This window comes from Anoplolepis gracilipes, chromosome 2 (assembly GCF_047496725.1).
Source record: "Anoplolepis gracilipes chromosome 2, ASM4749672v1, whole genome shotgun sequence".
Taxonomy (NCBI): domain Eukaryota; kingdom Metazoa; phylum Arthropoda; class Insecta; order Hymenoptera; family Formicidae; genus Anoplolepis; species Anoplolepis gracilipes.
The window spans coordinates 18,865,711-18,885,020 of NC_132971.1; the positions used below are offsets into that span (position 1 = coordinate 18,865,711).

General features: G+C 36.1%; 3 protein-coding genes across 3 annotated transcripts; all 3 read left to right on the forward strand.

The window, feature by feature from the left end:
- The first annotated feature begins 1,750 nt into the window (after positions 1 to 1,750).
- LOC140676195 (mannose-P-dolichol utilization defect 1 protein homolog) lies at positions 1,751 to 4,180 on the forward strand. Its single transcript, XM_072910993.1, has 5 exons — positions 1,751 to 2,005; positions 2,271 to 2,336; positions 2,600 to 2,732; positions 2,831 to 3,035; positions 3,170 to 4,180. Exons 1-5 carry the CDS (start codon positions 1,918 to 1,920, stop codon positions 3,413 to 3,415), a joined length of 738 nt encoding a protein of 245 aa, XP_072767094.1. The 5' UTR covers positions 1,751 to 1,917; the 3' UTR covers positions 3,416 to 4,180.
- A 737-nt stretch (positions 4,181 to 4,917) lies between these two features.
- Positions 4,918 to 14,315, forward strand: LOC140676046 (uncharacterized). Its single transcript, XM_072910684.1, has 14 exons — positions 4,918 to 5,075; positions 5,776 to 5,964; positions 6,075 to 6,199; positions 6,284 to 6,360; positions 6,458 to 6,580; positions 6,679 to 6,893; positions 8,852 to 8,992; positions 9,093 to 9,284; positions 9,374 to 10,070; positions 10,215 to 10,522; positions 10,734 to 10,909; positions 11,157 to 11,283; positions 11,651 to 13,001; positions 13,193 to 14,315. Exons 2-14 carry the CDS (start codon positions 5,804 to 5,806, stop codon positions 13,310 to 13,312), a joined length of 3,813 nt encoding a protein of 1,270 aa, XP_072766785.1. The 5' UTR covers positions 4,918 to 5,075; positions 5,776 to 5,803; the 3' UTR covers positions 13,313 to 14,315.
- A 93-nt stretch (positions 14,316 to 14,408) lies between these two features.
- Positions 14,409 to 15,950, forward strand: LOC140676045 (uncharacterized). The gene is made up of 2 exons (XM_072910683.1): positions 14,409 to 14,664; positions 14,836 to 15,950. The coding sequence occupies exons 1-2, from the start codon at positions 14,409 to 14,411 to the stop codon at positions 15,087 to 15,089; spliced, it is 510 nt and encodes a 169-aa protein (XP_072766784.1). The 3' UTR covers positions 15,090 to 15,950.
- The last annotated feature ends 3,360 nt before the right edge of the window (positions 15,951 to 19,310 follow it).

Sequence of the window (19,310 nt, forward strand, 5' to 3'; positions counted from 1 at the left end):
GAAGTCGTTAAAGTGTTAGAAACATTTTTATAATTATATATAGATATATAAATAAGACATGCTCGCTCGAGTATCTTTTAATTGCTGAAAATGACATATATATAATGAACAAGGATTAGACTATATGCTCGTGATAACCTGGGCAATAAAGATATATGAAACGTTCCTGAATACATGAGTTGTACAAGTGATGGTTGAACGATAGCTTAGCGTACCAGGCACACCCCCGCGGCACAATTGCCGCGCAACCCCCTAGTCGGAATATAGGCAAGGAAGTCAAAGCAATCGCATAGTTAATCGGATCACGCTCCTCTCTCCTCGGCTTTACGTGCATTCTGACCCACTTACGGTTGCATCTCCGGTCGCGTGGAGAAGTCGCGGCAGGTGGCGGCGTGATGAATCGCTCGTTCGTTCGGCTTGGTATTTTCGTTAATTACGAAAGGAGGTTTGATCTTCGTCGTTTGATAATGTCTATTTTCGGAAACCGTCCGAATTCGTTTCCAAATTCGTACTGATTACGTGCAAGATAAGAGACACGCGGAGCGAGAGTTTCAACGATACACTGAGATTTTGAGAAAACTTAATAAAATATTAATAGAACACAAAACAACAAGAATTTGTTGGACAAACAATCTGAATGATTGACATATTGCTGTCATTGATGGACGGTATTGGAGAAGTGAAGATCGCAAAAAGCGCGATGACACAAAGACTAAACATATATGTGTATATGAATAAATAATTATGAAGTATAATTCTGTGAAATATAACTTTGTGATATAATTCTTTCTTGTAAAATATAATAGTGTTATTTAAATGAATTTGAATACTTTTTTACAGATGTCATATCGCTCAATATAAAGCTTTGATTATTTAATCTTATTTTTCAACATTATTTTCTTTCGCATTATATAACTGTGTCATTGGGATATTATCAACGAATTTTTATTCTTCTTTTTTATTTGATGTGCAAGTATTATTTGGACCGAGCAAATATCAAGGGTAACTTTAGCAAACTTTAGCGATAAACAAAAATGTTTCTCTTATCGCAAAAATAGATTATCAAAAATTTATCATAATTTATATATATAAAATTTACTTATTTTTTAAAGATGAATAATGACGCAATTTTTGTGTATTACCGCTTTTTATATTAAAATAATATTTTATACATTTTAAAATAATTAAAATAATTATTTTAAACAGGACAATGTGTTAAAATTGTTTTGTTTATTAAAACCTATTTGAAAATTAGTAATAAGTCATAATTTTGTATATGTATAATGAATTTAATTTTATAATAATATAATATTTTCTCGAGCTATAATGTAATATTTTCTTATTTATTTTTTACATCTGTTTTTTAAAATACATTTTTTTATTATTAAAAATATTTTCATATGTCATAATTTAGAATTTAACATATTCACAACCAGCAATTTTTTTCGTGATCCTAAAAATCAAAGAGATCTTGCAATTTTTTAAAATAACGACGAATGATACTATATAAACAGTTTTTAATATCAATATACTTTCATTAGCATATTTTACATGTTTCTTCCGATTTTGTATTACATTGTTCAAAAGCATTATTCAAAGTTTGCGCCACGCGTTGTAGTTTCTTGGTGCGTTCGAGCAAATACTATTCATGCTAAAAGCATTTAACTGACCAATCAGGATAAAGGAATCTTCATTCCTGATTAGTCAATTCAAAGTTACCGTTTCCCAAGGGTACGATTTTCGAACGCACTCCTATGTCCACTTTCTGATGAAATAGCTAAAGTATAATAAATTGACAAGTATCGAGTCGTTCCTAATTATTCATCGTTACATTCCATGCGCATCAGTGCCGCGAGCCGCAAGCAGCCGCAAGATAATAGTTAATACCAAGTGGAGTATATGTCACGGTGATATAATATGGCCGAATTTATTAAAAAAGCATCGTTATTGTTACTTACTCAGGAATGTACGAAAGAGTACTTGGACAAATTCAATTTTCTTCACGGTATGTTTACTCTGAAAATATGATAACGTTGATAAAATTTTATTTCGTGCATTTAATTAATTAATGTTATTATTCTTAACAACCAAATGTTATGTATTATATTTTTTTAATTCTATTTAAAAAAAATATGGTTACTGTGTTGAAATACTATACTTGAACTGTTTTCAATGTAATAAATAATATAAAATTTATTGATAATCTTTTATATGAATAAATACAACTGTATGCAGGTGAACATGATATGATTATTTTAAAAATGTTTCAGTCGCATGTTTCAAGGCGACGTTAAGCAAATTTTTAGGATTGGGCATCATCGGAGGTTCTTTACTTGGTTAGTACAATTATTTTATTAACAAAAATATTTCATTGTTTTATTAAAATATGTATAATATTTTATTTGATAATCAAGATTTCATGTAATAATTTTAACAAAAACTTTTACCATGATTTATATTAACTTAAAAGTTATTTGTAGATAATAATATATTTATGAAATTTATATATGTTAATATATTTATATGATTCTGTTTTACTGGTTTATACATATGTCTTATCTAAGTGTGTCATGTTATCTTTCTTTGTTTTCTTTTTTAGTAAAGGTACCTCAAATTTTGAAAATTCTAAAAAACAAGAGTGGTGAAGGAATTAATGTCTTCAGTGTATTGTTAGATTTATTTGCCATTACTGCGATGTTGTCTTATAGTTTTATGAAAGGATTTCCATTTAGGTGAATAAGTAATTCATTAATGGCAAAACAATATATACAATAAAAATTTCTGCTTAAAAATTTATTCAACATTTTATAATATAATATTGTAATTTCAGTGCCTGGGGAGATACAGTATTTCTAGGAGTTCAAACTTTGATTATTGCAGTATTAGTAATGCATTATAATGGAGAAACAACAAAAGCAACTGCATTTCTAGCTGCTTATTTAGCAGTATTTGTTGCAGCTAACAGTGGACTAACACCTATTCATATTCTTTGGGTGTGCCAATCAATGAATATACCTATTGTTCTTATTAGTAAGGTATATATTTTAATTATCAAAACTACACTAATTCTTAGAAAGAGGATGTTCCATTCTTGTCATCGTTTAACTTATACATGTATCATATTTTATAACATATTAACATTTTCATATAACTTTTTATATGGTTATAGTTTTCGCAAGCCTACACAAATTATTCCAATGGAAATACTGGTCAATTATCGGCGGTAACATGCTTTATGCTGTTCTTCGGTTCTCTCGCAAGAATTTTTACTTCTGTCCAAGAAACAGGTGACACAGCTATGATAACAATGTATGTATGTTCTACAGTTGCAAATGGTATAATAGTGGCGCAACTTCTTTACTACTGGAACATAAATATAAAGAGCAAAGAGAAGAAAAGCAAAAAGAAAGAATAAAATGAAGGAAATGTTTATATACAGAGGATGTTTATATACAGTATGTAATTGATAATCTGATGATGTCTGATGATAACCTAATGATTGATGTAAGTTGATAATAATTATAAATTTGATATACATGGCTATATAAAGTTTTGTGTGAATGATATTTTATAAAGCCAATATAATATTGGAGAATGCTTGGGAATTAGAGAAAGTTTCCATAGAGAAGAAATAAATTTGGAATTGTGTTCATTATATATCATTATGTATTACTAACTATTCAAATTGCACTATATATATATATATATATATATATATATATATATATATATATGTATATATAGCGTTGTAATTTTAATAGCCAGTAATATATATGCACAGTTTGAAACCTCCAGTTGTAACAGTCAATATCATTTTATATTTGGAAATTTAAAATGATATTCATCTTTTATTGAAAGACATTGAATAAGATGACAATACATACTCTAAGAAAATATCACATATTAAATATAAGCAACTAAAATTAGATTATTGTTGAATGCATTACCTCAACATATTTGTTAAATTTTTTCAAATATAAAACAAGGTAATATATCTTATTATTTAAGAGACATTCTAGACAATTAAGCTTTAGATGATTTTGCAACAAAGTTCAAGACAGAAATCTATTTATAATGTTCAGTATATTTTTATACATGTATGCATATTCCAATATTGCATTTTGCATATGTACATTTTACTTTTTTAAATATTCTAAATTACACGACAAACGCATAAAATTATAAATATAATTCTGTCAATTTATATATTATTTGTTTTTTAAAGAAATATTTTATATATGTATATCTATGTTATATGCATAGCTTATAAATGTTATATGCATTGCCTATAAATTGCAATTTCTTGACACATTGTTATTCCATGAGTAATTTTATGTATTAAATGATTATATTGTTGAAAAATTAATGACTTATATTTCAGCCCAATTACATTACATTACGCAACAAGTCAGTTTCCAATAAAAATCGTATATCTTATCTATCAAATTTGATTAGAATTATACTGATAAATTTTTTATTTGAATTAATTTTAAACCTATTTCATACATCTGTGGAAAATTGTAAGCGCAACGAGAACCTGTGTATATACATATACTGCATACTATTCGATACTACTCATGTCTAATGTCTACCTGTCTCTCTCTACCGAGTACTTGGCGCTTGGCGGCAGTGACGCCAGATTTCGGATTCTTGGTAGTCCGATCCCTCTGCTCCTATGCCTATGCGTGTACGTACATGCGAGTCACCCGAGTCACACGTAGGTACATACATACACGGTTTGCGCTTGCGCAGTGTTCTCTCTTCATATCACATAGGCGTAGGAGCAGAGGGACCGGATTAGCAAAAATTCGGAATTTGGCATCGCTGCTTGGCTGCTTGGCGGGCGGCGGGCGTACGGTCGATAAAATAGTTTCGCACTGCGCATGCGCCGACCGATCATTCTACGAGCACTATCGCTTCCGCTTCCTCACAATCGTGACTCGCGCGACGATACTCGATGACTCGACACGCGTTCATCGTTCATTCGTTTCCGAGGATGTTTCGTATCGCAACGTAATTCTTTCTGAGCTTTCATTGTGCCAGATCACTACGGAACGTAATACCCCGAGCGAACGGTAAGTAATACTCTTACAATTACCGGGCCCAGTCCCGCTGGCGAGAAATGAGCGTTGGATAAAAAAAGGTGGTAGCCGAGCGATGGAAAGAGCGTCATGGCGCCGATGCTCTTCGCAGTTCCCGGGTTCTACCCGACTGCTCAACGACCATCTTGTTGTCGATAAATCAATATATAAAATACAACGCACGCTTCTCGCCTACGTGAGCGTTAGTAGGAGATAACTGGCGATAATTCGTTGCGGATCTCAGGCCGACGATATTCATCGGGCACAGGGGACAGGGGACAGGGGGTCTCATTCCGCACGATCTGCAGTTGCTTTGTCTCTCTGATAGCACGATGGCCGCGCGAGAATGCTGCAATCTTTGATAATTTGATGCAATGCCGCCAGACATTCCCGGGTAGGCGCTAGGCGCGCGATAATAAAAGAACGGAAGCGATGACGTGTAGAATTTTTGAATTCGTTGATCCAGGTGAATGACGGTCGGCAACGTATCCTTGAACATGTTGGAACGAGTTATAAACGTTCAAAGGAGGTTTTTTTTATGCATGAGAGATTGTTTATGAATGGTTACGCCTGTGTAACACAATCTGCCGGTATACCTATGTAATGTTGTAACGGACATACTTGTGGAAATCTCACAGTAACACAAAACGAGTGGACGAATAATTCGAACGCGTCGATTTTCACCGTCTTGCAGATTAGATTGGTCTCATTTATTGAGCGAAATGGAATCTATGGACGTGCGTCTCGTGGCGCAAGCATTGAACTACCATGGCCAGCAGTTGCAGAAAGTGTGGGAAGGAGAACGCAACGAAAATGAGCTGGTCATGCTCAATCTCAAGGAACCTAACTTTGAAATATATCAACAGCGACAAAAGACTCTTAGGTACGCATTATTGGTCATCTACACAAGATAATCTAAATATATTGAAATTTATTTGTTGCCACCCTTGTAGTATTTTTAAATAAATAAAATGTTATATATATCTCTTGCAGCTTTGGAGACAGAGGCAAACGTCTGAAGCTTCAACAATTCCTTGCTAAAAAAGCTGATGCCCTATATGATAAATCAAACTTGGAGAAATCTACAGAATGCGTTAAACAAGAACTTGGAGATGAGGGTAATGATTTTTTAAAATATTTTATTTTTCTTTTATCTAAGATCGAAGCAACAATTATACAATAATATCTATTTGTACTTTTAGAATTTTATGCTACAGTACCAGCGCTTGATAATTTTGTCACCATGGAAAAATCTCAACGCATCCGCAATTTCTTGGAGGTATGGATGTATTCAATATTGATATAGAAAAAAATTAATGTATTTAGAAGAATATTGTTTAACACTTTTTGAACTTGATATTCTGTTTAATTTGCAGAGTTTAATAATCGGAGATGTAATTTACGCGCAAGTAATGGGTAAAAGCGCCGCAGGTCTGCTTCTGAAAGTGCTTTGCAACTGCAGTGACTGTCCCAGAGTTGTTACTGAATTAGGAGTTAAGGTATATTAAGATATAACATTATTTATCAATATTAAGAATTTTATCTGTTTATTTTATTTGCATATTTTTATAAAGTTTGCGTGTGTTGTGTTTATCAGGCACTGATATTAAATACGGCCACTGTGCCGGCGGTGGACAAGAAAGGTGTAACAAGGGGCTACATGGCAAATGATCTCGTCTGCGTCGTAGTCAGTGAAGTTAACGTTGAAGCTGAGCGCGTTGTTGCAGTTATGAACATACCTGCACGGGAAGGGCAAGCGCCACACCCACCTATGGGACTTATTCATTCCGATGACCTTCCAGAAGCCTATAAGTAAGTTAATAAAATAAATTTAACTAGATATAATTGCAAGTCTACAGAATCCATAGTATGCTTCACTAACTCTTGTAAGTTGGTTTCTTATATCGTTACGAGATATTTCATTCACACGATAAACGATGAAAGCGTTTTGTGATGTCACACTTTTGTTTATTGTGTATTATCGTATGAGCACTTGCACTGAGAAAGACAAAATTGGAAACTTTATCTAATTGTAATAGATCCAAAATCGATACATTGATTTTCTTCTTTTGTATGTTGCTTTATAACATGATCATTTTATTACATATATTAAGATTTTTTAAAATATAAAGGTAAGAATAATATGGCATGGTGGGAAAACAAAGACGAATCTTAACAGAAGCACTGTGATACTAACAAAATTAGGTAAATTAGATTTGATTCCTCTTACACGTTTTTATGAATTTAGGTGCCAGATACTCTATGTAACGTAAAAAGTTGATAGTCAGATGAATTTCTAATGTGATACAAATGAATTCAGACCTTGAATATTGGTTGACATGGCTCTGTTCCGCACATATTCTATCTACGTTTGCGATATGTTACTCTCAAAACACCAGCCAGACTGGCGCAAATGACTTTTGAGGTTGAATTTCCAGTATGAGACGTTGAGCCTCGAGCGGTCAAATGCAACAGACGGTAGGTATAACACTGATTTAAAGTTGTTTGGTCTCTTATCCAGGATATCCAGAGTATATGTGCATATCTATATGTATGTTTATATTGTGTGTTTCTTCAAATTATATATTAATTTTCTTGCAAATATTTTATATTATAGCAAGAGATATTTTTGTGTGCAATCATATTTTCTTTGTTGAAGGTAAGATAAAATAGATATTTACTAAAAAGTGTAATTTATTAAAAAGTTACATCAGATTTGAAGCAGAGACCAAACAACTCGAATCTTAATCGCGCAACTTTTTACCTTTTTATGTTTAAGCCTCAAAAGAATCGCGCCTTGTCGTATAATAATGCCTTAATGTTTAAACTTACAGCTTATATTGACAAATAAAAAAAAGTGATGTCACATATTGATAAATTGACACCACAAAATGCAAACAGGCGAAAGTACTACATCTAAAACAATTTTTTTGGTCACCCGTGGAAGATAATGTATATTCAAGCGTGGCTCTCCCAACTTATTCTAGGGCTATGCAATTTATTTTATCGCACCAAAAAAAAAATAAAAATAATAAACTTATAAAAACCGAAACCACACCATCGATTGATGATAGGCCGTGTGCTTTTGTATTGAGAAAAAAAAAATCTGATTACAAATGTGATACAAAATACTAGAAATATACGTCTTAATGGTACATGAAAGGTGAGAGACGAGTTTACATAATATTGAGGTTGTGTACCAATGTGAATTTATAACTATATGAAATTATATCTGGTAATAAAGGAATTTTTCCTTCTACTGCCATCCCTGTTTCGGACCCCTGCTGCTTCTTAACGGTAGAAACGGTAGATTTTGAACGATTCTAGTACCAGAAGTTGCATAACAATCAGTCTATAATTAAATCGAAAAAATTGAATTTAAAGCACTTTTGGCATTAGTATCACGTCACTGAATAATACATGCAGATCGAAATAAAGAAGCATCATTATGCAGGAATAATGAATAACAAAACTATTTCATATGTGAATGTGGGAAGACTACAATGGATAATGTGCACATATAAATATACATATATACGAGTATAAAAAATATATATGGGGATGTGTCAGAGAGAAAACCGAGGCGCACACGCATTGCCAAATAAGCGATATTATTTATCACCAGGATCATAAGGACTCGGCTGCCATGTTTATCAAGTCTTTTGGTTTTACCGTTAATGAAGTAGCTTTGGTTTCCTCTTTCTTGACAAAGGTCACGACGACTTTAATAACCTTTGATAAATAATCAAATATTTTCCTTTGTGGTATAGGAAAGCGATCGACAACAAAGGTCAGAGTTATGAAACGCTGTTGGAGAACAGTACTGGCTTCAACAATCCAAACAACATGAAGTATCTATGCGACTTGATCGGTCTCGGACAAGAGAATCATTCTAACATGGTTGGATTAAGGTAAAATTTCCGTTATAAATTAATATACAATATATTAATAAATATAGAATAAGTTTATTATTTTTGCGTGTCTAATTATTTTTACTTTTATGATATGCAGAGAGAGATTTCCACCGAATGAATACGCCTCCGAATTACGACAAACGCAAGCAAGCAAATGGGCGTTCCGAAGCGTTGCTGAGGGTATAAATCATTTCAAGGCTGGACGTCATTCCGAAGCTTTCCAGTGTCTCAACAAAGCTCTCACCGTTGATCCTCGGAATGTTGAAGGCTTAGTTGCTCGAGGAGCATTGTAAGTTTTTCTATTACAGTTACAATAATATGTTTAATATGCATTATAAGCATAGATGCATTTAATATATTATCTTTTGTTTTGCACAGATATGCAAATAGCGGAAGTTTCAAGAAAGCGATTGACGACTTTGAAACAGCCTTAAAATTAAACCAAACCCATGCAAATGCTCGTAAGTATATGGCGGAAACGTTGGTGGCGCTCGGTCGTAGTTACGAGGACGAGAAAAAATATGAAGACGCACAAAAAGCGTATGAAAACTGCTTAGCGATCGCACCGTATCATGAGGAAGCGCGAAGTTCCATCGAGTACATAAAGTCTAAGACCCTTACAACATCACTGAATCCTTTGGATACCTTTAAGAATTTCGAAACTGAGAACGATGTTGCAGAGAATAAGAAAGATAAAAAGAAGCGCAAAAAAGAGAGAAAATCTAGATCAAAGAAGAGACAAAGATGGAGTTCCAGCTCGAGTTCTTCGTCCAGCGGTTCTTCAAGTTCTTCAAGTTCAGACTCTAGCAGCTCGTCGTCATCCGGAAGCTCTCGTTCGGCATCCCGTTCGCCGAATCGTAAGCGCAAGCACAAGAAAGATCATCGCAGTTCCCTTTCACCCCTTAGCAAGCGTATGGCCCAATATAATAATCCTCCGGCTGCAGCTGCCACTACTCATGATACTATCGCACCGGCCTCTTATACTACGAATACGCGCGAAAAAGTTGATGATTACGAAACTAAAGTACGCAAGTTTCTTGAACAGACCAAGGACGATTCCGATTATGAAGATAAGGCAAGTATTGTATAATTGTATAATTAACATTACTCCTTAAATTTATTTAATAACATTATAACATATTTTGCATATGAGCATGTGCAATATAAAAATTTAAATAACGAGATTTTTTTTTTTTTTTTTTTTTTTTAATATATACAGGTGAGAAAATTTTTGGAAGAAACAGCAAGATGGAAGAGAGAAAGAGAAAAGGAAAAGAAACATTCTGAAAGCGAAAAGATGAAGAAAAAGAAGAAGAAAGAGAAGAAAGGAAAAGACAAAGAGAAAGAGGATAAGAAGAGTCGAAAGAAAAAGAAGAAGGAAGAACGAAAAAAACGTAAAAACAAGGATAAGCTTGAACGAGATTTAGAAGCATTGAAAAAGTCGTCTTTACCAGACTTGGAACAGTTAGAGTCCAAACTTAATGCTTATTATGCGAAGGTTGAAAAAGACTGTGCGACGTTAAAAAGGTTGGAATCTTTATTGGAATTGACTCAATATATTGAGTTTAATATCTTTTTTTCTTTAAATTATCCGGTTAACAATTTGTATTTAACTTTGTGTTATATAATGCAATTGTCTTTTTATTTACACTACTTTCATATCCTCAGCTAACGCAATTAGACGGAAATTACGCGGTCGTCAGATATCGTATTCTACTTATGTTTTTATATTTGCTAGGTATGTAGCACAGTATAATGAGATACCTTCCCCTCTTAGCAACGCGGAGAAGCTCGCTGAAAGTTCACGGAGAGAGGAGGAGCTGCGCAGAGAGAGGGAAAGGGAGAGAGACGAAGCTTCGAAGGCATATCATGAGCGAGAATCCAGGGTGCCAATGACTGCGCAACAGAGGAAAGGTATGTATATCTATGTGAAACTTTATTAACATGTAACAGGTTCGCTACCAGACATGACATATATGTGACGCATCGATTCTCATGAGAGTCCATATCCATTACATATATAATAGAAATTAATTGTAGTACCAAAGTCTAAATTGTGATAGATGGTTTTTTAGCTACAGTGGTAGCGAATATGTTAAAGCATACAGTAATGTGCAGATACAACAATACAGTAAAATTTCACTGTAATTATTTGTCATAGAAATACAAAGAAAACCACTAACAGACATATTTGAACAAGAATCGCAACTGATTCATCCAGAACCGAAGCTGCCTACGTTAGACACCGCTGCATTGAATGCAAAATGGAAAGCTGCACAAGCTGCTAGGTGAGTACATGTGAATATACTCAATGAATCTTTATTACAAATCTATAAAATTTAACATTTCAAATTTTACTTATATCAAAATAAACATATGTAAGGGAAAATAAACATTTTGATTCATTTTAAGTATATTCAGTCGACAGTAAATTATACCATACATTAACAAAAAAAAATTTAAATTACTTTTTTTTATGGACATATTATTTATGACATGCATCTATGCCTGGCTGTTATTTACTCTCAAACTCTTTACGTATGTTTATTTTGATATTGTATATTATCAGAATTATTTTCACTTATATTATTAAAAAATTTTAATTTTTAAATGTTACTTCACTGAAAATTTACACATACCGACGTATGATTTTAGACAAAAGGACGTTCCTCCGCAAAAATGGCAGCAAGATATTCCACCAGAAAACAAGAAAATGCAATCTAACGTTTTTGTGGATAGTGACGAAGATGATGATAACGAACTAGAAGAAAGAATTCAACGCGCGGCTCTCGAAAAGTCTTTAAATATACGGAAGCAAATGCAACGCGAACTTGCTGAAAAGAGAGCACCGCCACCACAGCCTGCACCAACACCTCCACCGCCATTGCCAAAAGAACCTCCGATGCCGAAGCAAGCACCCGTCAAATATCCTACGCCGCAACCGCAAAACAAATTCCAATCGTACAAAGATCCCGCTATGTCCATTTCGCAAACAGCACCGAACAAGTTCGGCTCTAGCAACAATTTGGGTGGCAAGTTTCAGCCGATCGGTCAAAACAGTGGAACCGGACATCCACCTGAACCACCGCGTCCTCCACCACCAACCAAGAACCAGAATCAAGCCAAAGGGCCGAGAACCGATTCCGATAGCGAGGCTGAGCGAGGTCATCGACAAACTCCGAAGAAACGTGAATCGAGTGGCAGAGGCGGCATAAGCAAGCGTATGAGTAGAGATCGTCCAACGAAACGATCGCGCAGCAGATCTCGTAGCGCATCCAGTTCGGGCTCATCGAGATCTCGATCACCAAGGCGAAGCCGTTCAAGATCTTATTCGAATCGACGATCAGGCAGTTACGAGAGAAAGTACAGCAGATCTCCTTCGGGTACATACAGCAGATCGCGATCACGATCACGCACTAGATCGTACACGAGAAGTCGCAGCCGCAGTAGGTCAGGTGACCGAGGTTACTATCGCAAGAGACAATTTCGCCCGTACAATAATCGCGGCACATATTACAAGCCACGCTTCCAAGGCTTCAACAATCCAAATCACCGTGGGGGTGGTAACAATTTCCAAAACCGGAATCGTTTCTATAACAATCAGCACAACAATCGTTTTAACAATCGTCGTGGTGGTGGCTTTAATAATCGTGGCGGCCGAGGTGGTCGGGGTAATCGTGGTGGCAGATTCTTCCACAACAAGCAAAATTTCCGTGACTTCCGCGATAGACGGGACTTTAGGGATCGCCGTGCATCCTCGCGCGATCGATATAGCGATCGCAGTTATTCGCCCGATCCAATGAGGAAGGTGGACGAAGCGAAGGAGAAAATCAACAAGATGCTCGAGGGTGGCGACGACGTCGAACATCAGCAGGGTGACAGCGGTGGCTCAACTGTACCGCCTAATAAGAGGCAGGCCGGACCCTTGAGCGAAGGAGAAGAGAGGGACGATGATGACTATGAGAGGTGGGGAGAGGGAGAGGGGGGCGATGCAGCTAACACCAAGGTTGGTTAGAGTTCGCGTAGATTTTCGGCATACGGCAAATGGCCGACTCGTCTTCTTTGCGATGACGATCATGATAACAATTGATGATAAAAGCGAGGAATAGCTGACACAGAAAGTGACAATGATGATCATGATGATGATGATGATCAGCCACACACGCGAGGAACAAACTAACTCTCGTTTGTTGCCAGAATGAAGGGGTTGAACCTGTCGACGGTAACCTGGAAGGCAAGGAGTACTTCATTGAACGCATGAAACAGCGAAGCAAGAACGTTTTAATGCAGAGAGCCATTGCAGCTAAGATTTGGTAGATATTGCCGCCGCCGTCGTTGCTTCTCTGTGATATAAGCTTTCTTCAAGTCGCTCTTAGTTAATTAGTCAACCGATTGAGACATATTGACATTTTCTAGCTAGTAACGATCACTTTATCTCTTTTGTTATCATAACAAATTGTCATAATCGTATTTCTGATAATCTCTATAATTCCATTTTTAAATATATTATTTTAATTTTATTTCAGTCTAAATGCAAATTAGACTTAAAAACTTAAATCTAACTTACCTAATAAATCGAATATCAATATAATCAATTATGGCTATTATAAAGATGATTTTCATAAGTGAAATTTTATCGACACCTTAAAAAAGTATGTATAATTTTATCCTGATCATTTTATGGATTTTACGAATAAGTATCTCAACATGAATCAAGATAAATATCTTTTATATTTGTTCAATATATTACTATTTACTATGTATAGTGTAACCATAATAATTTTTCGTTATCAATTCATTACATAATACGCAATAAGTATTAATGTAAAAATATATAACTGGCGAGAGTGGCTTTTCATTATTGTTCGTTATCAGAAACGGAAGTCAATTTTCTTTAATTATTTTCTAATGAGATATTGAATTTTATATACGATAGAAAAACATTTAGTAGTTACATTGAAACAAAGATGATTTGATTAATCAAAGTCGTGCATTTTTATTTTAAGAATTTGTCAAAATCTAACGTGCCATTAAATTCGAATATGCCTAATAATAATAAAACTTTCGTTTCGCTCGATTTTAATAACTGTAAGAATACGAAATTATCCAGCAACACAGTTGTATTCTCCCTCAAATTGAATTTCGATTCTCAATAGAGGATTGTCGGAAAAATACGTTATTAATCCATTTATTACGATTGTTTAGTTTAAGCTATAATATATCAGTAATTTTAGAGTAACAATACTTATATATGTTGTATGTAAATCAAGTTGCTGTACAATTGAAAGTTCCACAAATACATAATGCAACACCACTGCAAGAGACTCGTTGGGATTTCCCGCCGAAGGAAATGAACATGTATCTTCCTCTTCCTGTGCTAAAGTATATCTAATCGACCCTTTAGTCGTGATTTATGATACGTCGCGCCGATATCGAGAATCTGCATACGAGAAAACGGGTCGCTACGTTGATACCGGCAGTGCACCAATTTGATATACAAAAGCGAGTATTTAAAGTCCGATGGGGGACACATTTTTCTCATATTTCTCGAAACTATCTCTCGGACACAATGGAATTCTTCGAAGCGCGGTTTGTGCTTTTCGCTTTCACTCTTCTTTCCGGCGTTTATTGTTCCAATGATTTGGAAGATGTGTCTGTCAGCAAAGTCGGTGAGAGTAAATTATATTGTTTGAACACACGTTTCTCTTTCACGTTGTTTGCAAATTCATATGAGATTGAAATTCTCAAGCGAGAAATCTCAATCATACGGAAAGTATAACGGTTTTTTCTTTCTTTTAAAATGTGCGGAATAGAGAAAGTTTTTTTTTGGAATTTTCTAGATGTAGATTATCAAAACTATCAAGATCTCGACAAGTTTCTTTCTATGGAATGCGAGGAGCACGAGGAGTACAGCGAATGTTCTGGGGATCTGACGTGCCAGAAAACATGCGAAAATATGGACCAGTGGGAAACGATGACTTGCGCCAGGACGAAGGTCTGCATTCGTGGTTGCATCTGCGAGGACGGCTACGTGCGGGATGATTACAGCGGCGTCTGCGTCAGGGAAAACAGCTGCCCCAGAGTGAAACATTAACTTTGCGAAAAGTAGAATGCTAAAGGAATAAGAGCCTGGATGATTTACAATAAACGCACGTCGCAAAAAAAAAAAACCGTGTGAGTTGTGCAGAATTTATCGAGCTTCATTAATATATATGTTAATAAATGCTTTTAAAGACTCTTACCATGTACCATGCGCAATTAATTGAATGTAATTAATTGCGAATGATTCAATGCAAATGCATCTTGTGTCAACGTCTCGAAATAAAAACGATTATCGAAAAGAATGCCACGATATAGTTTAAATTGGATAAATTATGCATTCCTCAAACATGTTTGCGTACATCGACGTTCGTGCACCTGCGTATACATGCATTCCGTACGATAAACGCGTCTCGCCGTTTAGTATTCGCTTACTCAGAACTGCAGGACTTGACGTAAAAGGAACATACAAGTACAAGCTTTATCGTACGGCGAGCCATTTGAATTCCATTTCAAATTCACTGAAGCCTGAAGCCACTCGTAGACTTTCATATGCTATATTTTCTACTAATCGAGACAGACATCGCGAGAGACCTAATGCGTCGCATGTCTTTAGCGAATAATTCCAAGAGCCGGCTGAGTTTAATTATACAGGGTTTAATTAGATAAAGGAAAGATTTGCGAAGAATTCCGAATGTTTATCGGCTTTATTTCTTTTCCTGAGAAATTTTTTTTCCCTCGCGACGTCGAAAGGAACTGTCTCGCTGATGGCGGTCGAGAGGGCGAAATTCCATCGCCACGCAACGCTTCACAAAAATCCCACGTTACTCCTAACTCGCATGACTTCTCGAGATCCGGTGTCGGTGGCATCGTGTAACCACGCATAACCACGCGCACGCATACAGACACGGACCAACCTTCGTACCACGCGCGGCGACTCACACGTGAACGCGCGCGCGCGCGCGCGCGGCGCGCGGCGCGCGGTCGTTGCTGTTTAGTCCGCCGTCCGCCTCGATCGGTGACGGTTGACGGTGAAGGGGGAGGAGGGGGAATTTCCCCCCTCTCTCTCGTGACTTCCTCCCGTGCGAGGCAGGCGAGGCCAGCCTCGGTCGGCCTCGGTCGTCCTTGCCCCTTCTGCTAGGCAGCACGTCCGTTACCATCTACTAGCTGGCGCGAAAACATCAACTCATTCCCAACGGATTAGAAAGGCTCGTCAGCCGGGGCCCCGGGTAGCGATGGGCCCGATCCAATTCTCTCGACACAGTCTGCTTTCTGATCGGCGTCACCGATCAAAAACTAGACTACATTTTAGCCATCCAGTACTTTCGATGAACGTTTTAGAGACAAAGGAGATATGACAGAAAAAAATTATGTAGTTTGAGGACGGTGGAGTTTGACGATAGAGCAACGGGGTCGAGAATTTATGGTATGCTGTTAACATTTTAAAATATATGGACTTCGCCGAGGACTGCGTTTAAAATCATTGTAAGGTTCCTGATTTATCACCTCCGTTTCAAACGGATCAAGATTATGAAAGTAGGATATTGAGATAAATATAGCTTGCAGCTACAACGTATTCACTTTTTTCGGAGATTATTAATAAATATCTGAAGGGTATTTACAAAGAAGATTAACATATACTTAAGAGTGTGAATACATTATTTCACTTAGGCTTCACTAACAACAACTTACATAATCTTTCAGTAGTCTCTTTTTATGTCTCTCATTTTTGACACTTACGTATTAATTTCTGCAAAGAAAAATTCAAACAAGAGAAATTCTAACTATCTTCTAAAATAAATAAATAACAAATGTACTCGGTGTCTGTATACTAATTATAAATTTTGCAGAAAAAAATATACAATATCTCAAATTGAATGTTCTGTCGCAGTTGAAAAAGTGACATATATGTATTTCGAACGACGCAATCTTAAAATACGATGTAACCGTTACGGAGAAAGGGGAAGAGAATGTGGAAAGACGTTATCGACGATATAAAATAATTGATGAAATCGTAACTGATGAAAAATCACGGTTGATCCCATCGCTAGCATGGGGGAATCTTCTCCCGCTACCCCTCTCTTCGGCTCTCACGAAACCGTTGGCGCGTAGGAGGGAAAGTTACCGGGAATTTCTTCCTCTCCCTCTTCTCTGCCGGCATCGCGTTTCCTTCGGACACCTCGACGGAAGCTGCAACCTCGGCGATCGGCGCTTGGTCACGAAAACGAACGAACGGAACAAAGCAGACGCGTGCTTTTTGTACGCTGTCAAGCGCGCGCCGGAAGAGTCGGCAGGAAACGTCCGTGTAGGTACCGATTCTAGCCACGTTCGAGACTGTCAGATTCTTGTCCTAACTTTCGGCTTGAATCGACGAAACGTTTTAGCACACTGGCGTCTGCGGAAAATAAAATTCTCAGAAAAATATTTCGAAAACGTACAACGAAATAGATGTTTATTGATTATTTCGCATATTTTTCGAATATTTTTGCGTTAACACTTCCGTAGAATTAGGATGGTTTTATTACGATAGGATAGATTTAAATTATTTTATTTAAGACGATCCACGCGTCAGTGTTTATTATTTTACCCTCTATAAAGAGAAATTTATTTGAACCATGTCACGATGTGAAGATTTGCGTATCTCATCTGCATACGTGTACGCAAGAAGATCTCAGAACTACACCGGAAAAGAACGGCGACACGCAGCATTATCTACCGCGAGAAAGATCGCCGATGAATTATGGTCCAATTAAGATCTCGCGTCCGACATCCGCCGTCTTGCTCTCCATCTCCGGCCGATAAACATTAGCTGACTAATGTCTACATTTAATATACCAACGGTGGTATCTTGTAACGAAACTTAACACGCCCTAGTAATGTCATTAGAGATATTACTTCCTTGTCGACGCACTGACAAATTCGAAAAAGTTTCTTTTTTGCATGTTACTGAATAAAGTTAAATGAAAGATTAAAGTTAATTATTCCTTCGTGTATATACTGAGTGTAACAGTATTATAGTCAATATTAAAAAATATATTCGGATATTTGTGAAATTTATATCAACTCTTGACAAGTAAATTAAAAAATATTTTGATGTAACACGCATCCCCCGAGAACGCTCAAAGTATACGTAATATGTTAAGGCATTTTCTCGATTACTTAAATTAAATGTATTTATTTATTTATCTATTTAGCTACACACAAACATTATATATATATATATATATATATATATATATATATATATATGTACATATATACATATGTGTATATATATTAATATATATTAAATATATTTAAATAATCTCTTAAAACAGAAAATGCAGAATACTTGTCAAGTCAAGTTGGCAAGTCTCCCAATGCGCCAATCGTCGATCGGTACCTCAGAAAATGTGCAAGTAGCGTGTAAATGCGTACGGAACGATAGGCAAGCTGTGCGATGAATCACCTGCATCGTCGTTGTCACCGGATTCACGATGGCCGTTACGTTGGCCATCACCTCTAGGAATCTTCCTGACCGTGCAACCGGATGTATAAGATGAGACGAAGACGCAAGATGCGAAGAGGGTGGAAGGCCTCGCATTCTTTAATCATTATGAATGCGATATGCAGCGTCTATCTCGATGGGCTAAAAATGAAATATGAGCAACGACTGAGCTGATATCTTAACCGACATAATATACTGCATTCCTGTACTTTTTCCTTACTCATTATAGCACGATCTATATAGACATGTGCAGTCTTTATGCCGAAAGCACAAAGATATTCGCGAATATGACGTACTACATACCTATGTGTTTGAAGCTTGGAGAGTTCAAAGAATTCATTCTATTTACTGTCTGATGACAGAAAAGATAATTACAGAGCCGAAGTTTCTTTATGTACATTTTTATATTATCTACACATTGTCATTTTTGTTATGTATATATTTGAAAAATTGTGCAATTATTTTTTTCTTTTTTAATGTAACCACATGTTCGTCATACATATCGACGTGTATTATCTGCCGAAACGTGTCCAGAGGCGCATTCCTGCGACGAAAGCAAAAAAGAACAAGAAAAATTGGCATCTGATGATTCATCAATTAAACCTTGCCAGTTATTTTTGCTCGTCCTATTTGTCGCGTTAACATCCAAATTGAATAGCTATATAAAAATGTATATTACGTCATAGTACCCGCGAGAAGGCAATGCGGGTACCCTATCGAGATTGCTTGATTTATTTAAGTGTCGGAAACTGCAGCAACTTATTAGAGAATGTATAAAATACGAGCGCA

Coding starts and splice junctions, on each gene's coding strand:
- LOC140676045 (XM_072910683.1), top strand. CDS start 14,409: ATGATACGTCGCGCCGATATCGAGAATCTGCATACGAGAAAACGGGTC. Junction 14,665..14,835: donor TGTGTCTGTCAGCAAAGTCG/GTGAGAGTAAAT, acceptor GGAATTTTCTAG/ATGTAGATTATCAAAACTAT.
- LOC140676046 (XM_072910684.1), top strand. CDS start 5,804: ATGGAATCTATGGACGTGCGTCTCGTGGCGCAAGCATTGAACTACCAT. Junction 6,200..6,283: donor ACAAGAACTTGGAGATGAGG/GTAATGATTTTT, acceptor TTGTACTTTTAG/AATTTTATGCTACAGTACCA. Junction 10,071..10,214: donor ATTCCGATTATGAAGATAAG/GCAAGTATTGTA, acceptor TAATATATACAG/GTGAGAAAATTTTTGGAAGA.
- LOC140676195 (XM_072910993.1), top strand. CDS start 1,918: ATGGCCGAATTTATTAAAAAAGCATCGTTATTGTTACTTACTCAGGAA. Junction 2,006..2,270: donor CAAATTCAATTTTCTTCACG/GTATGTTTACTC, acceptor AAAATGTTTCAG/TCGCATGTTTCAAGGCGACG. Junction 2,337..2,599: donor CATCGGAGGTTCTTTACTTG/GTTAGTACAATT, acceptor TTTCTTTTTTAG/TAAAGGTACCTCAAATTTTG.